This window comes from Lissotriton vulgaris, chromosome 2_1 (assembly GCF_964263255.1).
Source record: "Lissotriton vulgaris chromosome 2_1, aLisVul1.2, whole genome shotgun sequence".
NCBI lineage: Eukaryota > Metazoa > Chordata > Amphibia > Caudata > Salamandridae > Lissotriton > Lissotriton vulgaris.
In genome coordinates, this window is record NC_141687.1 from 551,144,002 (window position 1) to 551,166,968 (window position 22,967).

Genomic DNA, 22,967 nt, shown 5'->3' on the forward strand with positions numbered 1-22,967 from the left:
GCAGAGCCATCATCCTTTTTCCAAGTCTTCGAAGGCTTCACACTCGGGGTCGGGTTAGTCGAAGCGTTAGAAGAAGTCAAAGAAGCATCGTCACTCTTCGACTTCGCCCCGTCAATCGGCTGATGCGACAACGTGATGCATTTTAGTGCCCCTCCCACACCTCCACGTGCGGAACCCAAAGAGTCAACTCTGGGATTCCCTTCCGGGACCTGGGGCAACTCCTGCCTAGCTGCGTACATTTTACGAGGCAATGCACGCTGTCTTTTGGGCAGTCCGAACCAGCCGGCGCGCCTTTGGGCCCCGCAGACTCGGTTGGGGTGGCCTACGCCTTCTCCGCCGACGGCTCCGGCCCAGGCACAGCAGGCCCCCCTTGGATCCAGGCCTGATCCGGATTGGCGCCGGTTGACCGTATAACACCTCCATGGCACTGCTTCCTCTGGCACTGCTACCGCCCCGGCCGGCATCGACTACGGCCTCCATCCTGATGTTGACTTGGAGCCAGACCGGCGTCGCACGATCCCGGGTCGAACGCAGAGCTGGGATTTTGAGCCCCTGTTCACTCCTGGGGTTCCTTTTCGGCCGAAATGACACTCAGAGGATAAGGAGGAGGACTGGGAGTGGTCAGGTGACCCTCTGACTGATCAGCTACGATCTGAACATGACTGGAGAGAGGAATTGGGGAATGCCAGAGGTCTAGACTTCTCTCCTCCTACCGTGGCTATGGAGGAGGGAGCGTCATACGCAGTTGTGTTGCTTAGGGCTCAACCTTTTGCTTCCTACAGTGGCGGTCAGGACTAACCTCCTTACAGAGGTGCTTCAGCCAGCTGCGAGCTCTTCGGTGCCCCTAATGCTGTTTAATTAGGCCCTAACCGACGCCCTTTTAGGAAGTTGGTCCAGGCCCAACACTGGCGAGGTCCCGTGTACAGGATGATTGCCGACGCCACCGCTCAGCTCCGGGCGACCCCACTTTCCTCTACCAACACCCACCCCAGAGAGCTTGGTAGTCCAAGCCTCCACTTCCAAGAGTGCATTCCCTACTGCTCCACCGAAAAGAGAATCCAAGAAGCTGGATCATCTTGGAAAGAAGATTTTCTCTTCTTCCAGCTTGGGACTGCAGTCGGTAAACACTGCATGTCTATTGGGCTGTTATTGACACTCTGTGTGGGACACGGTTGCGCAGGTGCAGCCTCAGTGTCTGGAGGAGGCCCGGACAATGCTCTCCCAGGCTATTGACTCCGGGAGGGATGCAGCAAAGTTTACCATCCATTGTGGGCTGGAAACCGCCAACTCTTTGGGCAGGACGATTTCCACGTCAGTCGCCCTTCGTCGCTGCGCCTGGATGAGATCGACTGGCTTTTCGAGGGTTGTCCAGAATACCCTCATGGACATGCCCTTTGATGGCCGTTGCCTTTTTGGCAACAATGCGGACAGCACTTTAGAGCACTTCAAAGACTCACGGGCTATGGCCAAGTCCTTGGGCCTCTCCAGCTGCCCTGCACAGTGTGCTGTTCGTCCATTTCGTGGCTACAGAAGGGGTGCCCCACTACGTCCCGCCCATAGCCACAGGCCGCAGCACGTTTCCCACTGTTCGCGCAGCCGGTGACGTGGGAACCACCGCCGTGGTTCAGGGGACAGCATGTGGGCCTGTCCACCACTCCCCCACCCCCACACAGTCTCCAAACCTTTCTAGTCTGTATTTTCTGGCCCATCAAACTCCAGTGGATGGCACGATCCTCCATTACCTCCCCACTGGCGCGCAATCACATCGGACAGGTGGGTTTTGCAAATAGTCCAAAGAGGCTACTCCTTCTCCTTCGAGGCTACCCCTCCAGCCATGCCACCACAATACTACTGCATTTCGGAGGATCACCTGGGCCTTCTCCAACAGGCTCTCTTGGCCAAGGGAGCCATCAAGCACGTTCCTGTCCCAGAAGTAGGTCGTGGTTGTTACTCCCACTACTTTCTGGTACCCAAGAAGGACAAAGGCCTGCGTCCCATCTTGGATCTCAAGAACGTTAACCGCTTCCTCTTGCGCTCGCTCAGGTCTTGTATGCCCTCAACCCTGGAGACTGGATGGTAGCATTGGACTTGCAGGACATTTATTTTCACATCCCCGTCCTGCCGGCCCACTGGCATTACCTGCGGTTCACAGTAAGCCACAAGCACTTTCAGTTTACAGTGCTCCCCTTTGGCCTTACCAGCGTCCTTCGGGTGTTCATGAAAGTGATGGCTGTGGTCGCAGCTCATCTGCACAGATCGGGGGTTTCAGTCTTCCCCTATCTTGACGACTGGCTGGTGAAGGTGGACTCGCTCCAGGCAGTCGTCTCCCACCTCCAGACTATGGCCAACCTCCTGCATTCGCTGGGGTTCTCCATCAATGTGCTGAAGTCACACCTGATTCCTTCTCAGAAGCTCCTCTTCATCGGAGTGGTTCTGGACACAACGCAGTTTCGGGTTCCCAAACAGCGAGTCCGGGATAATCATACTATGATTCTAATCTTTCAGCCTCTATACTGGGTTTCAGTCAGGATGATAATGAGGCTGCTGGCTGGGCCTAATGTCCTCCTGCATTCTACTGGTCGACCGTGCCAGGTGGCATATGCGGGCTCTGCAGTGGGACCGAAAGCTCCAGTGGGCGCAGATTCAGGGCATTTTGTCCGATTACGTCCAGATCTCGGAGGGCACTGCACAGCAGTTGCAGTGGTGGCTCACGAACAAGGATTGGGTCGATGGCAGATCCCTTCCCCCACCAGAACACACAGTGGAGACAGACGCCCCTCTTCTGGGATGGGGCGACCACATGGGAGAGGCAGAGATCAGAGGCCTCTGGTCTCTGAAGGAGTCCGGGCTCCATTTCAACCTTCTGGAGCTCCGGGCAATCCATCTTGCACTCAAGGCATTCCTTCCCTCTGTATGGGGAAGAGTAGTGCAGGTTTTCACGGAAACACCATCGCCATGTGGTACTGCAACAAACAGGGCGGGGTGGGGTCATGGATCCTATGTCAGGAGGAGACCCTCCGCCTCTGGATCTGGCTGGAACATCAGGGCATATCCTGGGGGTTCAACACCTGGCAAGTTACCTGAACGCCAGGGCAGACGAACTCAGCCGCAGGTGCATGATGGATCACGAATGGCGTCTTCACTCGGAGGTGGTGCAAGGTCTCTTTTGACAGTGGGGAGAGCCTTCGTTAGATCTGTTTGCCACCGAAGAGAATGCGCAAGGTCAGCAATTTTGCGCTTTGGAATTTCCAAGACGGCACTCGCTAGGCGATGATTTTCATTGCGAGGGGAGTTGCGATCTGTTGTACGCCTTTCTGCCTATACCACTTCTGCCCAGAGTGCTGAAGAAGATCTGCCACGACCGGGCCCAAGTCATCCTTGAGGCTTCGGATTGGGCACAAAGAGTCTGGTATCCCGGGGCTGCTCAACATGGTCATCGATCCTCCGAACCGGCTGCCTCTTCGGGAGGATACTCTGTTGCAGCAACAGGGGACAGTCCTCCACCTGAACCTATCCAGCCTCCACCTCCATGCCTCCCGAAGTTTGTGATATGATCTTGCCAACCAGGTGTCTCTCCACTAAGACTGTATATGCCTGCAGTGGAACAAACTTGTGGCATGGTGCACAGCAAAGGCTGTGGATCCCCTTTCTGCCCCTCTTTCTGAGGTTCTCTTGTTCCTCCTTTCCTTAGCCCAGCAGGGTTCTGCTCTGGGCACTATCAAGGGCTATCTTTCTGCCATTTCTGCCTTCCTTCGACTTCCAGAACAGCCTTCTCTTTTCAAGTCCCCGGTTGTTAATCATTTCTTGAAAAGGAATAACTCATCTCATCTTCGTTATGCCTCAGTGGGACTTGAATCTAGTATTAACCTATTTAATGCACGCTCCCTGTGAGCAACTTCACAACTGTCCTTTGAGGCTTCTGACACTTAAACCTGCATTCCTGATAGCCATCACATCTGCCAGAAGAGTGAGTAATCTCCAGGCCCTTTCCTCCAAGCCTCCTTGCCTGTCTGTCCACCCGGACAAGGTGGTTCTCAGGACCATCCATCCTTCCTGCCCAGGGTTGTCACTGCCTTTCACATCTGGCAGACAATCACTTGGCCCACCTTATTTCTGCCTCCGCATCCTTCGAAAGAGGAGGAGAGGCTCCATTGTCTGGACCCAAAACATGTGCTTTCCTTTTATCTGGATCGCACCAAACAGTTCCGGGTGGATGACCAGCTCTTTGTTGGCTACGTGGGTGCCAAGCAAGATTGGTTCGTACACAAGCAAACTATCTCCTGATGGGTCGATTTGTGTATTAAATCCTGTTATTCTCTGGGGAAGAAGGAGCCTCCAGTGGGGCTGCGCGCCCAATCCACCAGAGCAACGGCAGCAACTACTGCTTTGGGACGAGTAGTTCCTCTAAATGACATGTCAGGCAGCTACATAGGCTTCGTTGAACTTTACACTACTGCATTGACAGTCAAGTCCGGAGAGACAGCTTCGTGGCGGTTCTGTTCTCCAGGACTTTCTGGTGTGACCTTGGTTCGCAGACCCACCTCCAGGGTTGGCATTGCTAGGGTATCTATTCTAAGGTAAGAATCTATAACTAACTATAACTATAAGTAACGTGTTTCTTTCAGATGAACAAGTTACTTACCTTCGGTAACAATATATCTGTAAGAAACATTAGTTAGTTATAGATTCCTTACCGCCCCACCCATCCTCCCCGTTCTGCAAACTGATTTCTAGGGTTAAGGATTTCATTTCAGGGCGCTTGTTTTGTGCACCAGTGGTTAGTGTCTTGCCTAGCTCCACGTTTCTGGCACGGAATGTCGTGTACAGAGCTGACAGTGCGCGAGGACGTCGTCTAAATAGCTGCTGCAACGTCATCCCAGCGACCACGAAGCCAACGACGGACGCAGAGCAGACCGATGCCACCTTTCGACGCACAGAGGTACTGCTGACGAAAAAACTTTCCGGATCCAGTCTGACGCCTGGGGGTAATTCTAAGGTAAGAAATCTATAAATAACTAATGTTTCTTAAAGATATATCATTACCAAAGGTAAGTAACGTGTTCTTCAAGTGGACGATCAACTCTTCATGGGTAATGTGGGAGCAAAAAAGAAGAAAGCTGTTTAGAAAACAACCATCTCTTCATGGATTGTCCTTTGTATTAAGATATGCTGTGCACTAGACAAGAAACAGCCCAAAGAGGGCATGCAGGGTCACTCTACTAGAGCCAAGACTCCGAACATTGCACTAGCGTGCAGCGTTCCTTTCCTGGATATTTGTCAGGCAGCAAAATGGGCAACACTGCACACTTTCACAAAACATTGCTTTTTGGACAGTCAGGTCGCCCATTCTTTTCTCCAGGGATTTTAGGTCTAATTCGAGTCTCACCTCTGGGCAGGTACTGCTTGGGTATCAATTCAAAGGTAAGGCATCTCTAACAGATGAACAAATTACTTACCTTCAGTAACGCATTATCTAGTAGAGACTCTATCTAGCCGCGGATTTCTTACTGACCGTTCGATCCTCCCTTCACTGGGAAGTGCTTCAGGTATGGGGACTCCTCCTTTCTGGACCTTTATCTTTTCCTCACCAGTAGTCAATTCTCATCATTACATCACACATTTGGCATGGAAAGTCTCACAAGTAACAGATGTCAGTGTGCTGAGGTGGCACCTATATAGGTACCCCGCTTGTCACTTCCAGCACAGACTATTCCAACAAAACCTAACCGAACTTCGCCACATACCGGCATGCACGGGCACTGCTCGAAAATTCTTCTGATCCAATCTGAAAAAGGCAAGCAATCTGCTGCTAGATAGAGTCTCTTCTAGATAAGGGTTACCGAAGGTAAGTAGCTTGTTCTTCAATGCTATACTGATAAACTTAAGAATGTCCTTATTCAACACAACAGTAATTGTTTCTACAATTCGGAGGGAACTAACTTTTTTTTTACTTTAGGTACAAAGACATTGGTTGTACATGGGCAAAATGAGTGTGACATTCCAACCCAGTTACCGGTACACGAGGATACCCAGTTTGAGGCTCTTCTGAAGGTGAACTCCCATTTTAATTAATAAAGTTGCATTTTTTACATTTGACATTTGAATGATTTATTTATGGAAAGTAGAGTTACATGATTTTGCTAAATTGTATACTGATAAGACTAATTAGTCAAACTACAGTTTATGTCGCATTGCATTTGTCGTTCACCCTTATTGGATAATGAATGGCATAGACTACCGGTTCTTAACCTGTTGTATTCTGTGGACCCCATTGAATCACTGCTGGAAAGGGGGAACCCCAATTTGAGCATTTTTTATGATTTGAACCTTAAAAAGGAGATTGAAACATGTGCTTCAAACAATACACAATCAAAAGCATGCAAAAATTGAAATTTGAATCAGAAGGTTGGAGTGTTTAACCCCCTGGACATGGGTTGATTTCCCGCGATGTGTGGGAGAAATAAACAGTGGGCAGGATTTGGACGGCTCCCGGGAGCTGTGCGCACACGCCCACCGTGATGTGTGATGGCCGGGAGCCATCATGAGCATGCAAGGGGTTAAAAATGTATTTTAATTCCTAAAAGACAGAAATATGTAGGTCGCTAGCATATCATGTTGCCTTTTTTCTCCAATGCATGCTCTCTTTTTTGTGAATGTACACCAGTTCCTCATTTGAAGGCTTGCTTACTATATGGTGAACACTTATTCAAGTGATGCACTTTGTACTAAACCCGTATGGTGATTTTAGTGGTATTTTATAACCTTCGAATCCTCTCAAAGTGGTACCTATGGAGAGCAATCTTCAGGCTGATTTTGAAGGAGTGTAAAGCAGCTTTTTTTACCAACTTTAATCAGTAGTGTAGGTTAGAGAAAAAGAAACCACACAGTGTTTATAAAAATAGGTCCTATTGATTACACATACTATTACTAACACATTTGTGTATCTCCTACCGGAGAAATCAACACCATACATATGAGTACTTTCCAAAAATCAAGTAAGCAGCATAAATATACACTAGTCTCCAGGGGGAGACCAAACCATTTATTAAGCAAATGGAATGCAAACTGCAAAGGAGAACAGGACTTGGAACAGAAGTCCTAGAGGCGACGAGAACACAAGGAACCACCCAAGGTAAGTACTCAGGAACCCTACGGAGGCTGTATGTAGAATGGAACACAGATGTGTGCCCAATGGAAGTCAATGGAGAAGTCGCTGTAGCATATTTAAAGAAGGACCTTTCTCTGAGGACCCCGAAGAAACCCTTTGGAAGACAGAAGGTTGGGGAGCCAACCTACCAGTGGATGCCCAAAGAATCAAGGGCCGTATGTACAGGGGTGAAGTGATGTCGGAAGTGGAACCTACCATAGGCAGCAATAGGAGAATTCAAGGAAGATGCCTTTGGAGAAGACTGTTAGTTCTCTGGAATACAAGGGAGGATTCTTGAAGTAAAGAACCTTCAAGCAGAGGGGACAGAGTCTTGCCTCTCTGAGGTGACCATAGGATTGGAAGCACAATGACCACTGATGTCTGGAGATTCAGAAGGTACGGCGGCGACCTTGTCTCTGCAGCTGTGAGGACCAGGTGACACTGAGGAAGACCAGGAGCCGTGCAGAAGGTTTTCTTTTTTTTTTGTGCAAAACCTCTATTGAGGCAATTAAAGATTACACGGCTTTTACGCCTACAACCTGGAAGCACAGGCTGGCAGCTACAACAGTGTCATTGATATATGTCACTTACTGAAGGAACATGTGTCTGACACAGCAAGCCGTCTACAACCCATCAGGGCCGGCCGCGTTGAAGGCTATTGGGAGCTGCGTAAGGATGCATTCAGTAATGATGAAGATAACGAAATACATAGGACAGAGAATGCTTGAGGTTTCTTGTTTTTGTATCTTTAATTTAACTGTGTAACGAGCCGTGCAGAAGTTGTCCCAGGTCGGATGTCGATGTCTAAGTGGTCAGTGTCTGGTGGAAGCAGCAACAAGCATTGGTAGCCACAAGTGGCATGGATAATGAAAAGGAGCAAAAGCTGAGACCATCATGGTCCAAGGGACTCACCAAAGGCAGGAGAGTCAGAGCAGGCCCCCGAGAAGCAGGGGAGTCCACTGAAGCAAGAGAAGAACCTCAGAAGGACCCATAGGCTGGAGGCACAGGAGTCACAAGAGAACGTCAAGTAGCTCTCTAAAGTCGGAGGTCCATGATGCAGGAGAAGCAGGAAGGAATTCGTTCTTCAGGATGTGAGGTCCAGTGCCCTAAGATCTCTGGATTACAAATCCAACAAGCCGTGGCAACAGCAGGTCGATGTGGTGCACAGGGGTTAGATCACCGACAGCCCAGCGAGGGATACTGTCCTCTGAATTGCAGGGAAGACAGGTCATACCTGCAGGGAGCAACAGAACCACCACCAGTGTTGCTGAGCCTGGGGATGGCCGTGGGACATCAGGAGCTGCAGACCGCGTAGATTTGTTGTGGTGCCTGCAGATGCAGGGGAGTGACTCCTTCATTCCAAGGGAGATTACTTCAAGTGTCCTTAAACCCACAGGTCTGTTTATGAGCCTTGAAAGAAGCAAAGACACAGATGACAAAGAAGTCTTGCAGAACAGCAAGACCAGGAGCAGCAGAAGTCTTCCTTGGAACAGTCTTGGTTCCAGGCGAAGTCCAAGTGTCCATACGGTCAAAGAGTAATGGGTTTTCAGTCTTGAGTTTTGTCCCACGACGAATCTGAGAACCCACCCACAGGTAAGCCCTTCAGTACCCTAAGGAAAGGGTTGGAACAACTCAGGGGTCATTCCAAGTGTCTGGACAGAGGGGAGGATACTCCCATGTCCTCCCCACCCACCTACGACTGACCCAGGACCACCTCAGCTTCAGGAGGCGCCTCAAGTCCTGGCTCTTCGAGCAGTAGCAGCATCCCTCACCCCCAGCGCCTTGAGACCCTAACGGGTGAGTAGCTCGCTTTACAAATTTTATAATTGATTGACTGATTGATTAGTTCAGTTTCACGCCAGAGCGGGAGCCAAGAGCTCCCTGCACTGGCTCAAAATGAAGCATGCAAGGAGAGCTCCAAATGTTCCCTTCAAAGCAGTCTGGTGGTGCTGGCAAGCGCCCCCACCCCAGCCCAATACAGTAGGTCCTGTCTGTCTGGGAGGTGGTCACACCTCCCTCTGACAGGAAACTCATTGTTCTACCTTGCTCTTCTCAACCTCAGCTCAGCAGGAGAGCAGAATCGTGTCCGTGGTCAGCAGCAGCATTACCTTTCTGGCAGATCCTGAAAGACTGATTGAAGGAGTACAGGAGGGTTTCCCAAAGAGGCTCCCCAGTACGTAGAATCATGCTTACAACATTGGAATCTGTGTTGGGATGTGATTCCAACATGTTTGATAACAAACATGACCTGGTTTGGTGCAGCCACTATATGGTTAGACATCTCATAATGACTGATGTCCACTATAAGAAAATATGTCTTAACAGTGCATGCTTTAGATCTCATGCCGTTACAACGACTGCGTTGTTATATTGAGAACCATTACAATGCATGTCGTTACAACAACTTGCTGTAAGGGGCACTCGACTTAGGAATGGTATAATTTACTATTCCTACTCTAGTTTGTGTAGCAGCAGGGAAGGTGATGGATTCTGAAGTGGAGAAGTGTGGCTCACGGGTTAGAGGAGGCAGACCTGGAAGCAGAGGTCAGCCCGGGACCAGGGTTCAATTCCTGGCTCGGTGGGGTCTTGAGTCCTAAAATGTCCATGGACTCGACAATTCTCGCTCCGGTGCCTACTCGATTCACGGGTTCACACTCTGCGACTCTGGGCAATAGCTTGCTTAATCTCCACAACGGCCCCTCGCGGCGGGATGCCTGGCTTTTACCTTGCGGATACCCTGCCGGGGTTAACTCACAGGGGAATACCAGGACGGGTTCCCTAAGCAAGCGCTTAGAGACCGGTTGGTGATTTGCGCTATATAAATTCCTGTACATTTACATTTACATTTGTAAATCCAACATCTTCTGCCCCCTACAGCAAGTCATTGTAACGACTTGCGATGTAATGGTTTGCGATGTAACAACGCAATTGTTGTTACAACCGCGTTGTACTGGCATGCGATCTAAAGCATGCATTGTAAACGTTGTTTCCCCCACTATTTGTATTAAATTGGCTGATTGCACTTACAAAGCCTTTATAATTGACTCCTGAGTTTGTAGGAGTGTCCTGCTCATGCAGGGGCACCCTCACACTCATAACCAAGCACCCTGCCCTCAGGACTGAAGAGCCTGCCATAGGGTTAACTTATAGGTCTAAAATTCACTGACCTCAGATATAAGGAAACTTATATCTGTGGTGAGAGGTGCAAGCAACACCTCTAACAGTCTGCAATGGCAGACCTATAGTCACAGTTTAAGTTCCATGGGTGGCACAATACATTCTGCTGCCCATGGGAGACGCCTGGTGTACCCATGGCCTGGGTACCTTAGTACCATATAAGAATTGCAGTCACTGGAAACGATCTTTCTGAAACACCAACATGAATAAACTGATATCAATCAGCAAGAATACCTTGCTTCCAACTATTGACATGTCTGAGGTACAGGAACTCACGGAGCATAACAACAACTCTATATTGAGTATTCTAGAAACATTTGTCCCCTTACAACTAAAAAGAAGCTCCACCAAAGACTCTAAACCTTGGTTCAACGATAGTTTAAATTCAGAGAGACCCAATCTGATACTAGCCGAACGATCCTGGAGAGGCTCCCCGTCGCTTGAGCACCTCATGCTCTTGAGGTCTAGAAGAAGCACTTACAACAAACATTAAGAGGGCGAAATCGAACTTCTTCAGAACCCAACTAGATAATGCCAGAAACAGACCTAAATAACATTGTGAAATAATCAAACTCCAATCCAATTATCTTCCCACTCCAGTCCAGTACGAAGCCAAATTGTGAAGTCTTTGCCTTTTTCATCCTTCAAAAGACGATTAAGATTGAAACTGATCTCCGAACACTGCAGTGCAACCAACAGATTGTCCCATTTCCTACTAACCCTGAATACCCTCCTCCACCTCAGCCTCTGCCTGCTCCAGGTTTCACACCAAAAAAGTAACACCTTCTGGAGCCAATTCACACCCTTTGATGAATTCTCTATACTCAACCTGCTTACTACTTTGAAACACTCAAATTATTTCAGTGACCCCTTATCCTCAAGTTTCTTGAGATGAAATGGTCCTTAGACCCTCTCTGGGTCAAAATAGTAAATGATTCCCTACTTTCAAGGTATGATCCTGGAATGTCTGCAGTCAGGGCAGGTTATGCCCATCCGCCAAAAACCCACCGCGGATCAAGATGACCGTAATAACTTCCGATCCATCAGTAGCATTCCAACACTATCAAAGCTCCTAGAGAAATGTGTTTATGTTCAACTGTGTAACCACGTTGATCAATGTCAGCTTTTAGATCAATTCCAATCAGGTTTTCCTCAGGGCCATAGTACTGGCACAGCCCTTAATCTCATAGATGACGATCTAGGAATGCTAGATTGAAGCAAAGCCTGCCTTCTAATCCTCCTAGACCTTTCTTCAGTTTTTGATACGGTCAAATATGAAAATCTCCTGGACTTACTAGAACGAAGGATGGGTATTTCAGGTTCAGTGTTGAACTGGTTTTACTGCTTTAACAACAGAACGCAAAGATATAAAGTCATTCATTCCCTCTCAATCTTTACGCCATCCACACTTGGGGTCCCTCAGGGGTATGCACTCTCACCCACGCTCTTTAACTTGTTAATGGAGCCTCTAATAGACATTCTTAATGTATCTAACATTCAGTATCACATAATTGCAGATGACACCCACCTGTACCTTAAAATCTCCTCCCCGTAAGACATCAGGTCACTTAACTCAACCCTACTCAAATCACAACACTGGCTGACCCCCCAACATCTTAAGCTAAAAGCCTTCAAAACAGAATTCCTCCTCATTCGCCACCTAAACAGGCTACCGTCATTGTTGAATACATGAAACACCTAATAGCTCTCAACTGTTCTCCACACATCATTGACTCTGCAAGGTCACTTGGAATAATACGTGATAAGAACTTCAGTATGCAGGAGCACATTAGCTCAGATACCCAGAGGGGCTGACTTCCACATGAGTATCCTAAGAAAGATAAAAACCCTTCCTCCCCCGGACAACTTCAAGTCTCCTGTTCAAGTGCTAGTAATTTTCAGGTTGGAGTATAGAAGCGCAGCACTCTGTGGGCTACCCAGCTACAAGTTGGCACCGCTCAGGGCATCCCTGAATTTGGCTGCAAGGCTTATCACAGGATCCTGAAGAACTAACCACATTGAACCGGACCTGAAATCCTTCAACTGGCTGCCTTTTGATGCTAGGATTCATTTTAAAATTGAATGCATGACACACAAGGCCCTTCACCATAAAACCCCTTTGTACCTAGCTCAAGAACTGGAACTATCTTGTGGTAGCAGATCTTCTAGGAGTTTCAACACCCTGCTCCTAAAACCTCGAAAATTCAAAAGAAAGAACACCTCTAATTGAGCGTTCTTGGTTACTGCCCAGAGAATCTGGAACTCCTTGCCTCTTGAAATCAGACTGATTGCCTCAACTGCATCTTTAAAAAAAGGAGTGAAAACTCTATTGATGAATACCCTCTGAACTGAATGTACCTACTTCCACTAGGTACCATTTGTTGTTGGTTCCTCTACAAGCATGTTTCGCTCCTCCTGTATGGACTACCCTGCCCTGAGTGGCCCTATTACAATGTTTTGTACTTGATCCTATGACTATGACTATGACCTATATCAACATCAATATTTGTTTTTTGTTCATACATGTGCATCTATATCCTTTTGCCTGTCATGCTACTTTGTTCCTCTTTTTATTTGAGTATCTTGCTTATCACTGTTGTTGTTACTGACCCACTAGCGTAAATCTTTTTGTCCTTGATCATCTGTAAAGCTCACGGATACCCGCCGGGGTCATATCTGCCTGTATAAAACTTTATATAAATATATTAGGGACTTAAAAGGGTACACCAGTAGCCAAATGTGGTGGTACAAAAATACTTACTGATAGAACTGGGGTCTCTAGTTGGTAATGGTATACACCTATTACCAAATAGGGACCATTGCTTCTAAGTGAGGAAAAGGGGATTACACTACTGGATAATCCCTGCTCACCCCCTTGGTAGCTTGGCACGAGCAGACAGGGTTATCTCAGAGGCAGTGTGTTAAGCATTTGTGAACACACACAGTAACACAGTGAAAACATACAGATGGACATAAAAATAAGTATTCTTTGTAAAGACTTAACAAGACCACAAACAACAAAAATCTACAATACTGTACTTAAAATAGACTTAAAGATGGTAGAAGTCACTTAGTTCAAGTTGATGATAAATGCTGCACAGGTCTCACAAAAGTACCTGGATGCGTAACGTAAAACAAACAAAAGGCTGGCAGAGTTGGAGATGCGTTGGTTCCTTGCTTCGGGGGAGACTATGCGTCATGCCTCAATGCTTGCGCAGAGATGGGGATGCGCCTTGGTCTTTACCAGAGAGGAGGTGATGCGTAGATTCTCGTACTGTGGGGACCGTGCGGCGAACTCTGTAACTTTGGAGCCGCGACAGGCCCTGTGGCACGCTCCTCCGGCTCCTACTGCAAGGCAGAGGGGCCTGTGCCTAGTCCAAACCAGTTCTGTGCAGTCCTGGAGCACTTTGTTTACAGGACTTCTTCTTTCCTTTAACAGTGTGGGCCAGGGTCATCAGACACACCACAGGAGGTGGAGCCAGCATGGAAGGCAGGCACAGCCCTATTCAGGCCTACGTGCAACTCATCCCACCACTCTACATGCAGATACGTCTATTCAGTCCTGTGCTGGCTTATCCTGTCTCCTGGAGCCACCCCAAAGCCCGGTCGCTCACAAACCAGACACACAATATACAAGTGAGCAGAGGCAGGCTGGATGGTTAGGCAAGAAAATACCTACTTTCTAAAAGTGGAATTTTCAAACACAGAATGTTAAAACTAACTTCACTAAAAGATGTATTTTATTATTCTGAGTTCAGGCATACTAAATTTTATATTTCTACCATGTTCCCTGGGTCAGTTAGGATTATAAGATGTTATAATCAAACTGCCCATTCTGGCCTTTGGGGAACAGTTAGCCTTGCAATAGTGAAAAATGGAAATGGCTGTAATTCACTATTAGGACATATCACACACACCAGGGCATGTCCTCCCTTTTACCTACAATGCACCCTGTCCTTGGGCATACACTAGGGGTGACTAATATGTAGAAAAGAGAAGGTTTAGGGACTGGCAAGTGGGTGAATTTCCAAAGTCAACATGGCAGTACTAGACTGCACACAGGCTCTGCAATGGCCGGCCTGAGGCACACTTTACAAGCTGCTTCTGTGGGTGGCACAACCAGTGCTGCAAGCCCACCATCAGTATTTGATTTATAAGTCCTGGACTCACATGGTGCACGGTTCTAGGGTCTGACAAGTAAATCAAATAACACAATCACGGAGTCACTAATCAATACATCAATTTAACAGAGGGAGCATTTGCACTGTGGCACTGAATAGCAGTGGCACAGTGCCCAAAGGATCTCAATCAGCAAATCAGATCAAAAACAGAGGAGGCAATCAGTAAAAAATGGAAGGAAGACTCACACCGATGGTACCAGGTCTAACACTTACAGTGGTCAATTTAGGGAGAAAGCTGGCCTGGTATATGATGTACACTTATGTAATTGGACACCCTGCACCAATCCGGAAAACTTATGGTGATTTGTAAGGTCTTAGACATCCTTAGAAAGCTCTCTATGTGATAGCTGTGGAGAGCAGCCTTCAGACTTAGTCCAGTAGTGTAAAGCAGCTTATTTTTACCAGAATGCAATCTTATAGGTATAGAGTAAAAGACAGAACCACACAATGTGGGGAACGAAAGCATATACTAAGAAAGTGATATAAGAACCAGGACTCGTGTCAAGACAATGTCCAGAGGGCGAAGAAGGTGAGTGACTAGGAACCCCACAGAGATTGTGTGCAGTGTGGGAACACGACCTCGTTCTCTGTACAAATCAATGTGTAAGTCACTGTGGCAATTTTAAAGATTAAGGACCCTTCCCAGTGGACCCTGAAGAAACCCTGTGGATGACAGAAGGTTGGAGAGCCAATCCTCCCGTGGATACCCTAGTACCCACTTTATCTACACCAGGGAAGCTGGGTGCATCGGTGTGAAGTGGTGTTGGAAACCGATGTCAAACCCAATGGAGGACTTCAGGAAAATGCCACTGCTGGAGAAGGAGAAAGTGTCCGGTGTAATCCGAAGGTGAATTCAAGTTGAAGAGTACCTGCAAGCAGAGGGGACACACTCTATGTCACTCAGGAGTGACCCGGAGACCCGGAAGACGAATGCCTACCGATGTCGAGAGTTGTAGGAGAGTCGACAGGGACGCTGAGGAAGACCAGGAGTTTTGCACTTGCTGTCCCACGTTGGATGTCGAGAGCTAAGGGGGCAGTGTCCATTGGGAGCACCAAGAAGCATTGGCAACTGCAAACAATGTAGAAGTCGAAGAAGGTGCAATGTTAGGACCAGCAAGGTCCAGGGGACTTACCACAAGACAGGGAGTCAGGGCAGGCCCGAGTAATCAGGGGAGCTCAAAAGAAACAAAGATGACCCTCAACAGGAACCACAGGGTGGAGGCACTATAGTCGCATGATGACATCCAGCAGCTCAACAAAAGATGCAGGACACAGTGCAAACATTGCAGTGTGGACGAAGGTTCTGATCAATGGAGATGCTTGAGGTTGAAGCTCCTTGGAGCACGAAGATCTTGTTGGAAGGAAGCCAACAAGCCTTTGCAACGGCAAGTCGACACGGTGCACAGGGGTACGGTTCCTGCTGCTCCTATGAGGGATACTGCCCATAAACTTGATGAGAGGGCAGGGCAGGCCTTGAGAGATGTGGAGAACCATCACCTGCGTTGCTGAGCCTTTCAGAGTCCGCGGGAGCTCAGCATCAGCAGACCAGTCAGCTTAGATGCGATGTTCCTTCAGGTGTCTTGGAAGCCCACAGGCTTTGGAAGGTTCATGTATGGTGCACAGGCACACACGATGCTGCAGACTGGAAGGGAGAGCCCAAACGAAGTCCAGCGAAGTCCAAAGTGCCCAGACGGTAGAAGTTGAAGTGGTGTCTGAATTGAATCGTGTCCCACTACGATTCTCAGGACCTACACCCAGGTAAGCCCTTAAGTACACTAAGGAAAGGGTTGGGATGGTTCAGGGGTCCCTCCCAGGGGAGGGTTGGACAGGTGGGAGGTTACTCCCATGTCCTTTGTCCAGTTTCGCATCAGAGCTGGAGCCAATGCCTCCCGGAGCTGGTTTGAACTCGACTATGCAGCAAGGAGGCACCAAATGTGCCCCTCATGCAGACTGAGTGGCGCTGGCAAGTGCACCCAACCAGCCACAATACACTATGGGCCAGATGTAGGTGGCCAAATAGCGAGCTCTAACGCTGAAATTAGCAGAATTTCAGCGTTTGCGAATGCTATTTGGCTGTGAGAAATTTAGGTGACTTTAAACCTACTAGCAAAATAAGGAACCGCAAAATTGCAATTCCTTATTTTGCTCTTGCATTTAAGAAATTGGTAAATGCGCTTCCTTAAATGCAATTTAAGTATCACAAAAGAAAGTACACTTTAGCCTTGAGGAATCGCTAATTACCCCCAACTTCAAGTTGGGGGTAATTAGCGATTTTCTTTAAAAAGCACTTTTTTTAAAGTGAATTGTGGCACATATTCATGCCTCTAGGGCATGTATGTGTGCCACATGTGCACACATGCACATTTCAGGGGTGCAACAGGGTGTCCTTTGACACCCTAGCACCCTTGAAATAGCGCCCGCCATTTGCAATTCACTAATAGCGAATCGCCAATGGGGAATATCTTCCCATTCATTCCTATGGGCCTCCAAGCCCATAGGAATGAATGGGTAGGTAGTCCTTATTAACGAATTTCAATTAGCGATTCGTTATTAAGGAATATTAAGGATTCACATATATTTTAGCTATTCCTACCTACATTCAATTTTGCGAGTTCTTAATAGCAAATCGGTAAAGTTTGCTATGAAGGATTTACAAATTTGATTTTACCTACATATGGCCCTAAATCCTGTCTTGGAGGTGGATACCTATTGTTCTGCCTTCCCCTGCTTGAGCTTGGCTCAGCAGCAGGAGTGCAGAATCATGTCTCTGATTGGCATCAGCCATGTTGTGCTGTCCGGGTCTAGAAGACCAGTACCAGGAGCAACAAGAACATACTTGAGGGCTCTTCCAGTGCTTGGAATCATACCTTCCACACTGTTTACTGCTACAGGGGTGACTTATAGGTTTTAAGTGGAGTGACCCTAGATATAGGAAGCCTATATCTTTTGTAAGTGGTACTAACACCAGCTTACACAGGCTGCAATGGCAGACCTGTAGTTACAGTTTGAATGGTCTCCCATGGTTATCATAATACATGTTTCAGCCCATGGGGGACCCCTGGGGTATCTATGCCCTGGGTACCTTAGTACCATATCCGAGTATCTCATCTGGGATGTACCTAAGTACTGAACATAAACATTTAGGGGAGAAAGCAGAGAGACTGGGGTCATGATTAGCAGGATCCCAATCAGACTAGGTCAAAAACATACTGACACCAAGCCAAAAGTCGGGGTAACCACGAAAGCAGATCCTACTCTTCTACATATTGATATGTATATACAGCCTAAAGAAAGGTTAGAAATGGCCAGATTTCATTGAACTTTTACTTTAAAAATAAATCTGATAGAGACATCTAACCCCAGATTCCTTAACTTGTGAATTCTCCCCAAGCGGCAGACTGGATCTCATAACGTTTTCCAGCCGCGGGCTGCGCCGCATGACTCCGTAACAACGTCGGCTCCGGAGATGGCATCAGAGGAGCCATGTAAGTACTCTCCTGCGCGCTGACGTCAGTTTCTTATTTTTTCAGCTCTGCACGCGGATCTGGAGTAGCGTATCTCTGCCCATTTTTCGGCCTGCTCTTACACATTTTTTTATTGGAAACCCTCTGGGTTTAAATCATGTAGACCCTGTCCTCGACAGATGTTGGGTACTTACAACGCCTGCCAGTGGTTGAAGCCAAAGGCGCTGAGGGAGCAACGAATGAAGCTCCTAACGGCAACGTTTTCGGGGACTTCCAGTTCCTTGAGGCGTCGTCATCTTCCTGGTCTGCAGTTAGCCGGTCCAGTGGTTGTTCCTGTGAGTGTCGCTCTTCTTCCCGTGATCGACCGCTGCGATCCCAGTCCCCGGCTACCTCTCACGGTAAGCGGCACCACAAGGGATCTAAGTCATGACCTTCTATGGCTCCTTCAACTAACAATGTGGATTCCGGAGGTTCTTCTTGTTCCGGGACTGATGTCTCCACTCACACATCGCTCCTGCGCTTCCCTATTTTTCCTGGAGTGGGGTGACTTGGAACCAGATGCAATAGTGTTACAATGCTCTTTATCTTGTCTTTGGAACATTGCCCTCCTCTGGAGCACCTGCGGACCCCAAGGAGGTCATAGGCATAGCAACTGAGACATCGCCAGCAGGTTCGCCCCAGTGGCAGTCCGAGTCTTGGACACAGTCGTGCTGGTGCACGGCCCATTGGGAATCCCACCTGTGGCGCCGACTGTCTTGGACATGACGTCAGCATTTCCTCCGGTAGTTGTTTTTACAGTGCCGGAGGGCTCAGAAACAGAATCGGTGCATGATGCTGTTGAGAGTCCTGCAGAAGCGACTTCCCCTCGCATCCATGTATCTGCATCGCTGTTGGCGCCAACCGATACCCCTCCACCTTCGCATACGAATGTCGACGTGGCGCAGTTTCTGTGCCTTTCAACGTCGTTTCTGACCGAAACAGTTGGTAGAAGAACAGGAGGGAGTGGTTCCTCAGAGCTAACAGTGCCTTTGGACTCTCCTATGTTGGACAGCTGGATTGCTGAGTTGGGTGAAGCAAACGGGCTAGATTCATCCCCTGCTTCTACTCTTTTATTTCCTCCTGGCCTTGCCTTGGAGGTCAGTTCTTCTTTGGTGGAAGTGTTGAAAAGTTTGGCTGATGTCTTACACTTGATTCCGCCGACAGTGGAGAAGTCTTCAGACTCTCTCATCGAGGTTCTTCATCCTAGCCAGGTAGAGATTGAACCAATGCTTCCCTTTCTGTGAGGTACTTTCTGATATTTTACTGGCGGAATGGGCTAAGCCTGAGTCAGGTACACCTGTGAACTTTACTATTGCCCTCAAGTACTGTCCACCACCTATGACCGTGCTAGCCTTATTCGTCAGCCAACCGACTACAGTATCATGGACCAGGCCGCACCAGCTTCCCATGATATTGTGTTATCCTACCTCTTCTGGTGTGCGGTTGAGTCTAGCTGTCTCCATGGAAATTTCTGTTGACACCAAGGACCTGTAGCTCAGTGGTAATGTGTTGTGCCTCTAGTGGTACAGGCAACCCCAGAACTAGGGTTCTGATTCCTCCAATGTTGGAAACAAATAGGCAGGCCATCTTGAATGTGCCTGCTGTTGTCCAATTCGGAAGGTCAGCAGGGTCGGTCCAGTGGGTATACGGTGGGGAGACGGCCTGGGCTTCCTGCTACTGTTCCCTTTCTATTATATTCTGTTATCCCCTATGCCTTATGGCTTTTGCGAGATCATTGAATGGATCCATGATCTGTGTGCCCTTTGGGTTTCTGATGGGAATAGTTTTTTCCCTCATTGTGAGATTATAATTCCACCTGGATATCCGGTTTGGTAATTTACGGGACTCTATTGTTTTTCTTCATCTTGACCTTCTAGGTCCGGCATGTTGTGCGTGCTTGTTGACAAGCGTTCTTTTTCATGTCTATTTACCTTGGGGAGTGCATGCCTGTTGGGATTTCCCTAGCAGGCGACATTGTCTTTTCAGCCAAGTTCCCCGCTCTATTCCTAGAGGGATTTCCCACCCCTCTCTTTTTTCCCTTATGTCTCCTGTTACACAGTGCTGGTTTCGGCACTGTGTGTCTTGCTGTATACAGGGAGTGTCTTTGGGCATTGCTGTGTCTTATTGGGCTACAACATGATTTTTCTGCATAGGTATATTGGCAGGACAGTGCTAGAGTTTTTACATGTTTACATTATTCCCTTTTTGGCTATATGTCGGTTAACAGGACCTCTACACCCGCGTGAGGCTGAGTCGTTTTGATCTCGTAGGTTTTAAATTTTGTCTCCAGCTCAATTTCTTTAGTAACCAAAAATATATATATAAAAAAGGAGAAGAGAAAAGGTAACAGGATGAAGGCTTTTCTCCACGGAAGAACTACTTATTCTTCATTGGGTGTATGCTAAGTTTCTAGGTCTTTTCCGCTATGGGTTAGGTGGATTGGTTCTGATGGTCCTCTTCTATTTGTTCTTTATAATGACAGGAACCCTGACATGATGATTATTGTCATTCCCAAGTTGTAGTTTACTTGCAGGTTCATAATCTACAGTTATCAGGTGTTTTTGGATAAGATTTCATCCGACTCCCCTTCAGGCTTGGTTTTCCTTGCCTAGATTATCTGTTCCTCTTTATTGGTCCTGGTTCTTTTCTTCCACGCTTGCAGTGGAGGAATTAATTCATCTAGTTGTGCTTGGAGGGGTCCCTTTGCATTCTCTCTCTCTTCTTAGAAATTTCTAATCTCATGCAGTTGTTGCCTTTGGCTTTTTTGGTCCACAACTTTTCTTATTTCAGATTAGATCCCATCCACTGACTAGCCGGGTCTGGTAGCCCAGCCTCTATTATGTGCATTGCGAGGACCTCTGCTCCTCCTCGTGATCATGCTTCCAAATTCTGGTGGTCCACTTTGCCTTTCACCCATTGGGTCCATGCCATACATGCCATGGAGTCGGGTAACAACGGACATCAATACTCTAGCCCTGATATATGCCTATAGATGGGTGTGCGTTTTTTCTGAATTTCCTTGTTAATTTCTTGTATTTTCTGTGTGGTTCCTATCGCGCTGTCAATGAAACCCGAGTGTGGATTAAAGACCTAGCTCTCTTTCATATCTCCCAAGTGGGGATGAAAGAGCCATCTCTATTTTTATCTCTCCAAGTGTGGATGATCAGTGTTACTCTCGGCCATCTGGTCCTTCTTGGTACTATTGTGGGGCAGACCCTCCTTCTAGGGAGTATGACTATGGTATCTAATTCACAAGCTAATTAATCTGCTGCTAGATGTCTTTATAAGATGGACAACTTACACACCTTCGGTAACAATTTATCTGGTAGAGACACAGTCTAGCTACAGATTTCTTAACACCCGTCCAATCCTCCCCACTCTGCGAACACCCCTTGAGGCCTGGTCTTGGTGTTACCAATCCACTAATTTCCCTGGTTGAGTGACCTTGGACGTGGGAGTGGCCGTCCCTTTCAACACAGGTTTTTTTCTACTCCTCTTATCTCTGCTTTCAGTTATGGGATGACTCTCCAGACCTCTGGTCTTGTCTCATTTGTCTACTTGGGGTTACCATGCCATCCATTTCCCCTTGAAAAATAGTTGGTGGAGCTCTACCCTTCCACGCTGTATTATCTTTGCTCGGTGTTAGACATGGCTTCTATTTCACTGATTTCTTGACCCTTTTCCTAAAAGACTATATCTAGTCTTATCATGCCTTTAGTCCTATTTTCTTGTTGTAGGATTTTTCCATCCTTTTAGGCACACTGTTTCCACAGCCAATTTCTGTGGTGTCTCCGCGTTCTGCATGGAAATTTTACAGAAGAGACTGACATCAGTGCACCGGAAGGAATTATGTGGCTCCTATTACATCATGTCTGGAGCCAACATCATTACAGAGCCTACTCTGAAGGACAGCGAAAAGATCAGGCTACATGTTCTCCAAGAAATAAGAACAACTGCTTCATCAAGAGGCCTTAAGGAAGGTCCGTCTTCTTCCAAAGAGCCCTCCTCTCACTCCAAGGACTCTCACAGAGGGAGATCCAGATAGAGACATCACCATCACAAGAGGAGACATTCCCGATAGTCGCCAAGAGGTATGATGTTGAGAACTAAACAGCTACCAATGTGCCCATTCAACAGGTACACTATTGATGGTAGGATCAAGCCACCACTTGACACTGAAACATCCTCGCCGTTCGCCGTCAAAACACACATTAGCATCAAAGTCATCATTGACAGTCTACCATCCATGTATAACAGAAGGGGCGGACCTACTTGACATGCTATGGGAGTGCCCGAAAGAAAGGGGATACTGGGACAAGGTTCGAAGAATAACTGGGACAGCCGCACATCACGTAATCAACAATACAGTAGAAGAATGCATATTAGGTCTCCATAGACATTTATCCAAACATAAGGTACAATACTGATTCATAGACCTTGCACTACTACTGGCTATCAGAACCGTCACTATGAGATGGAAGTCACGTAACCCCCCAGCTATATCCAGCTGGTACACAGATATGTTACGGTGGAGCTGTGCAGAGGGTGCCACGTTGTGCAGAGAGGAGATAAGAGGGCTACGGAAAACGCCAATAGCACTGGACTGTGAGGCTATGTTAGAGGCGTTAAAATTACTGGATATAGACCAAGTAGGTTAAGCATTCTATGAAAAGTTGTAATGTGGGGTGCTCATGCCTCTAACAAATTGTATACCAGGAGGAGTTGTATGGCTATGCATGCATTACTTAAGAATACGTGGTAGCAAAGATGGTTCACGAACATTCTTCGCAGACAGACTGAGACCAGGGATTATTGGGTGGGGGGGAGTTGGGTAATGTTTATAAATAATAAGAATTATGATTACATGCATAGCCCAAATACATTAAAGATCCACAGCGAAGTAAAGAGTTGCAAATAATGACAATTGTTCATAACGATGATAATGATGTAGATGTGTAA

At 47.5% G+C, this 22,967-nt stretch overlaps 1 protein-coding gene across 1 annotated transcript in view; it reads left to right on the top strand.

Moving 5' to 3' along the window:
- The window catches only part of UNC80 (unc-80 subunit of NALCN channel complex), a 2,521,865-nt gene that overhangs the window by 1,401,084 nt on the left and 1,097,814 nt on the right, over positions 1–22,967 (top strand). The window contains exon 40 of the mRNA XM_086955549.1: positions 5,957–6,051. Within this exon, the coding sequence (XP_086811675.1) occupies positions 5,957–6,051 (95 nt within the window). The remainder of the gene's footprint in view (positions 1–5,956; positions 6,052–22,967) is intronic.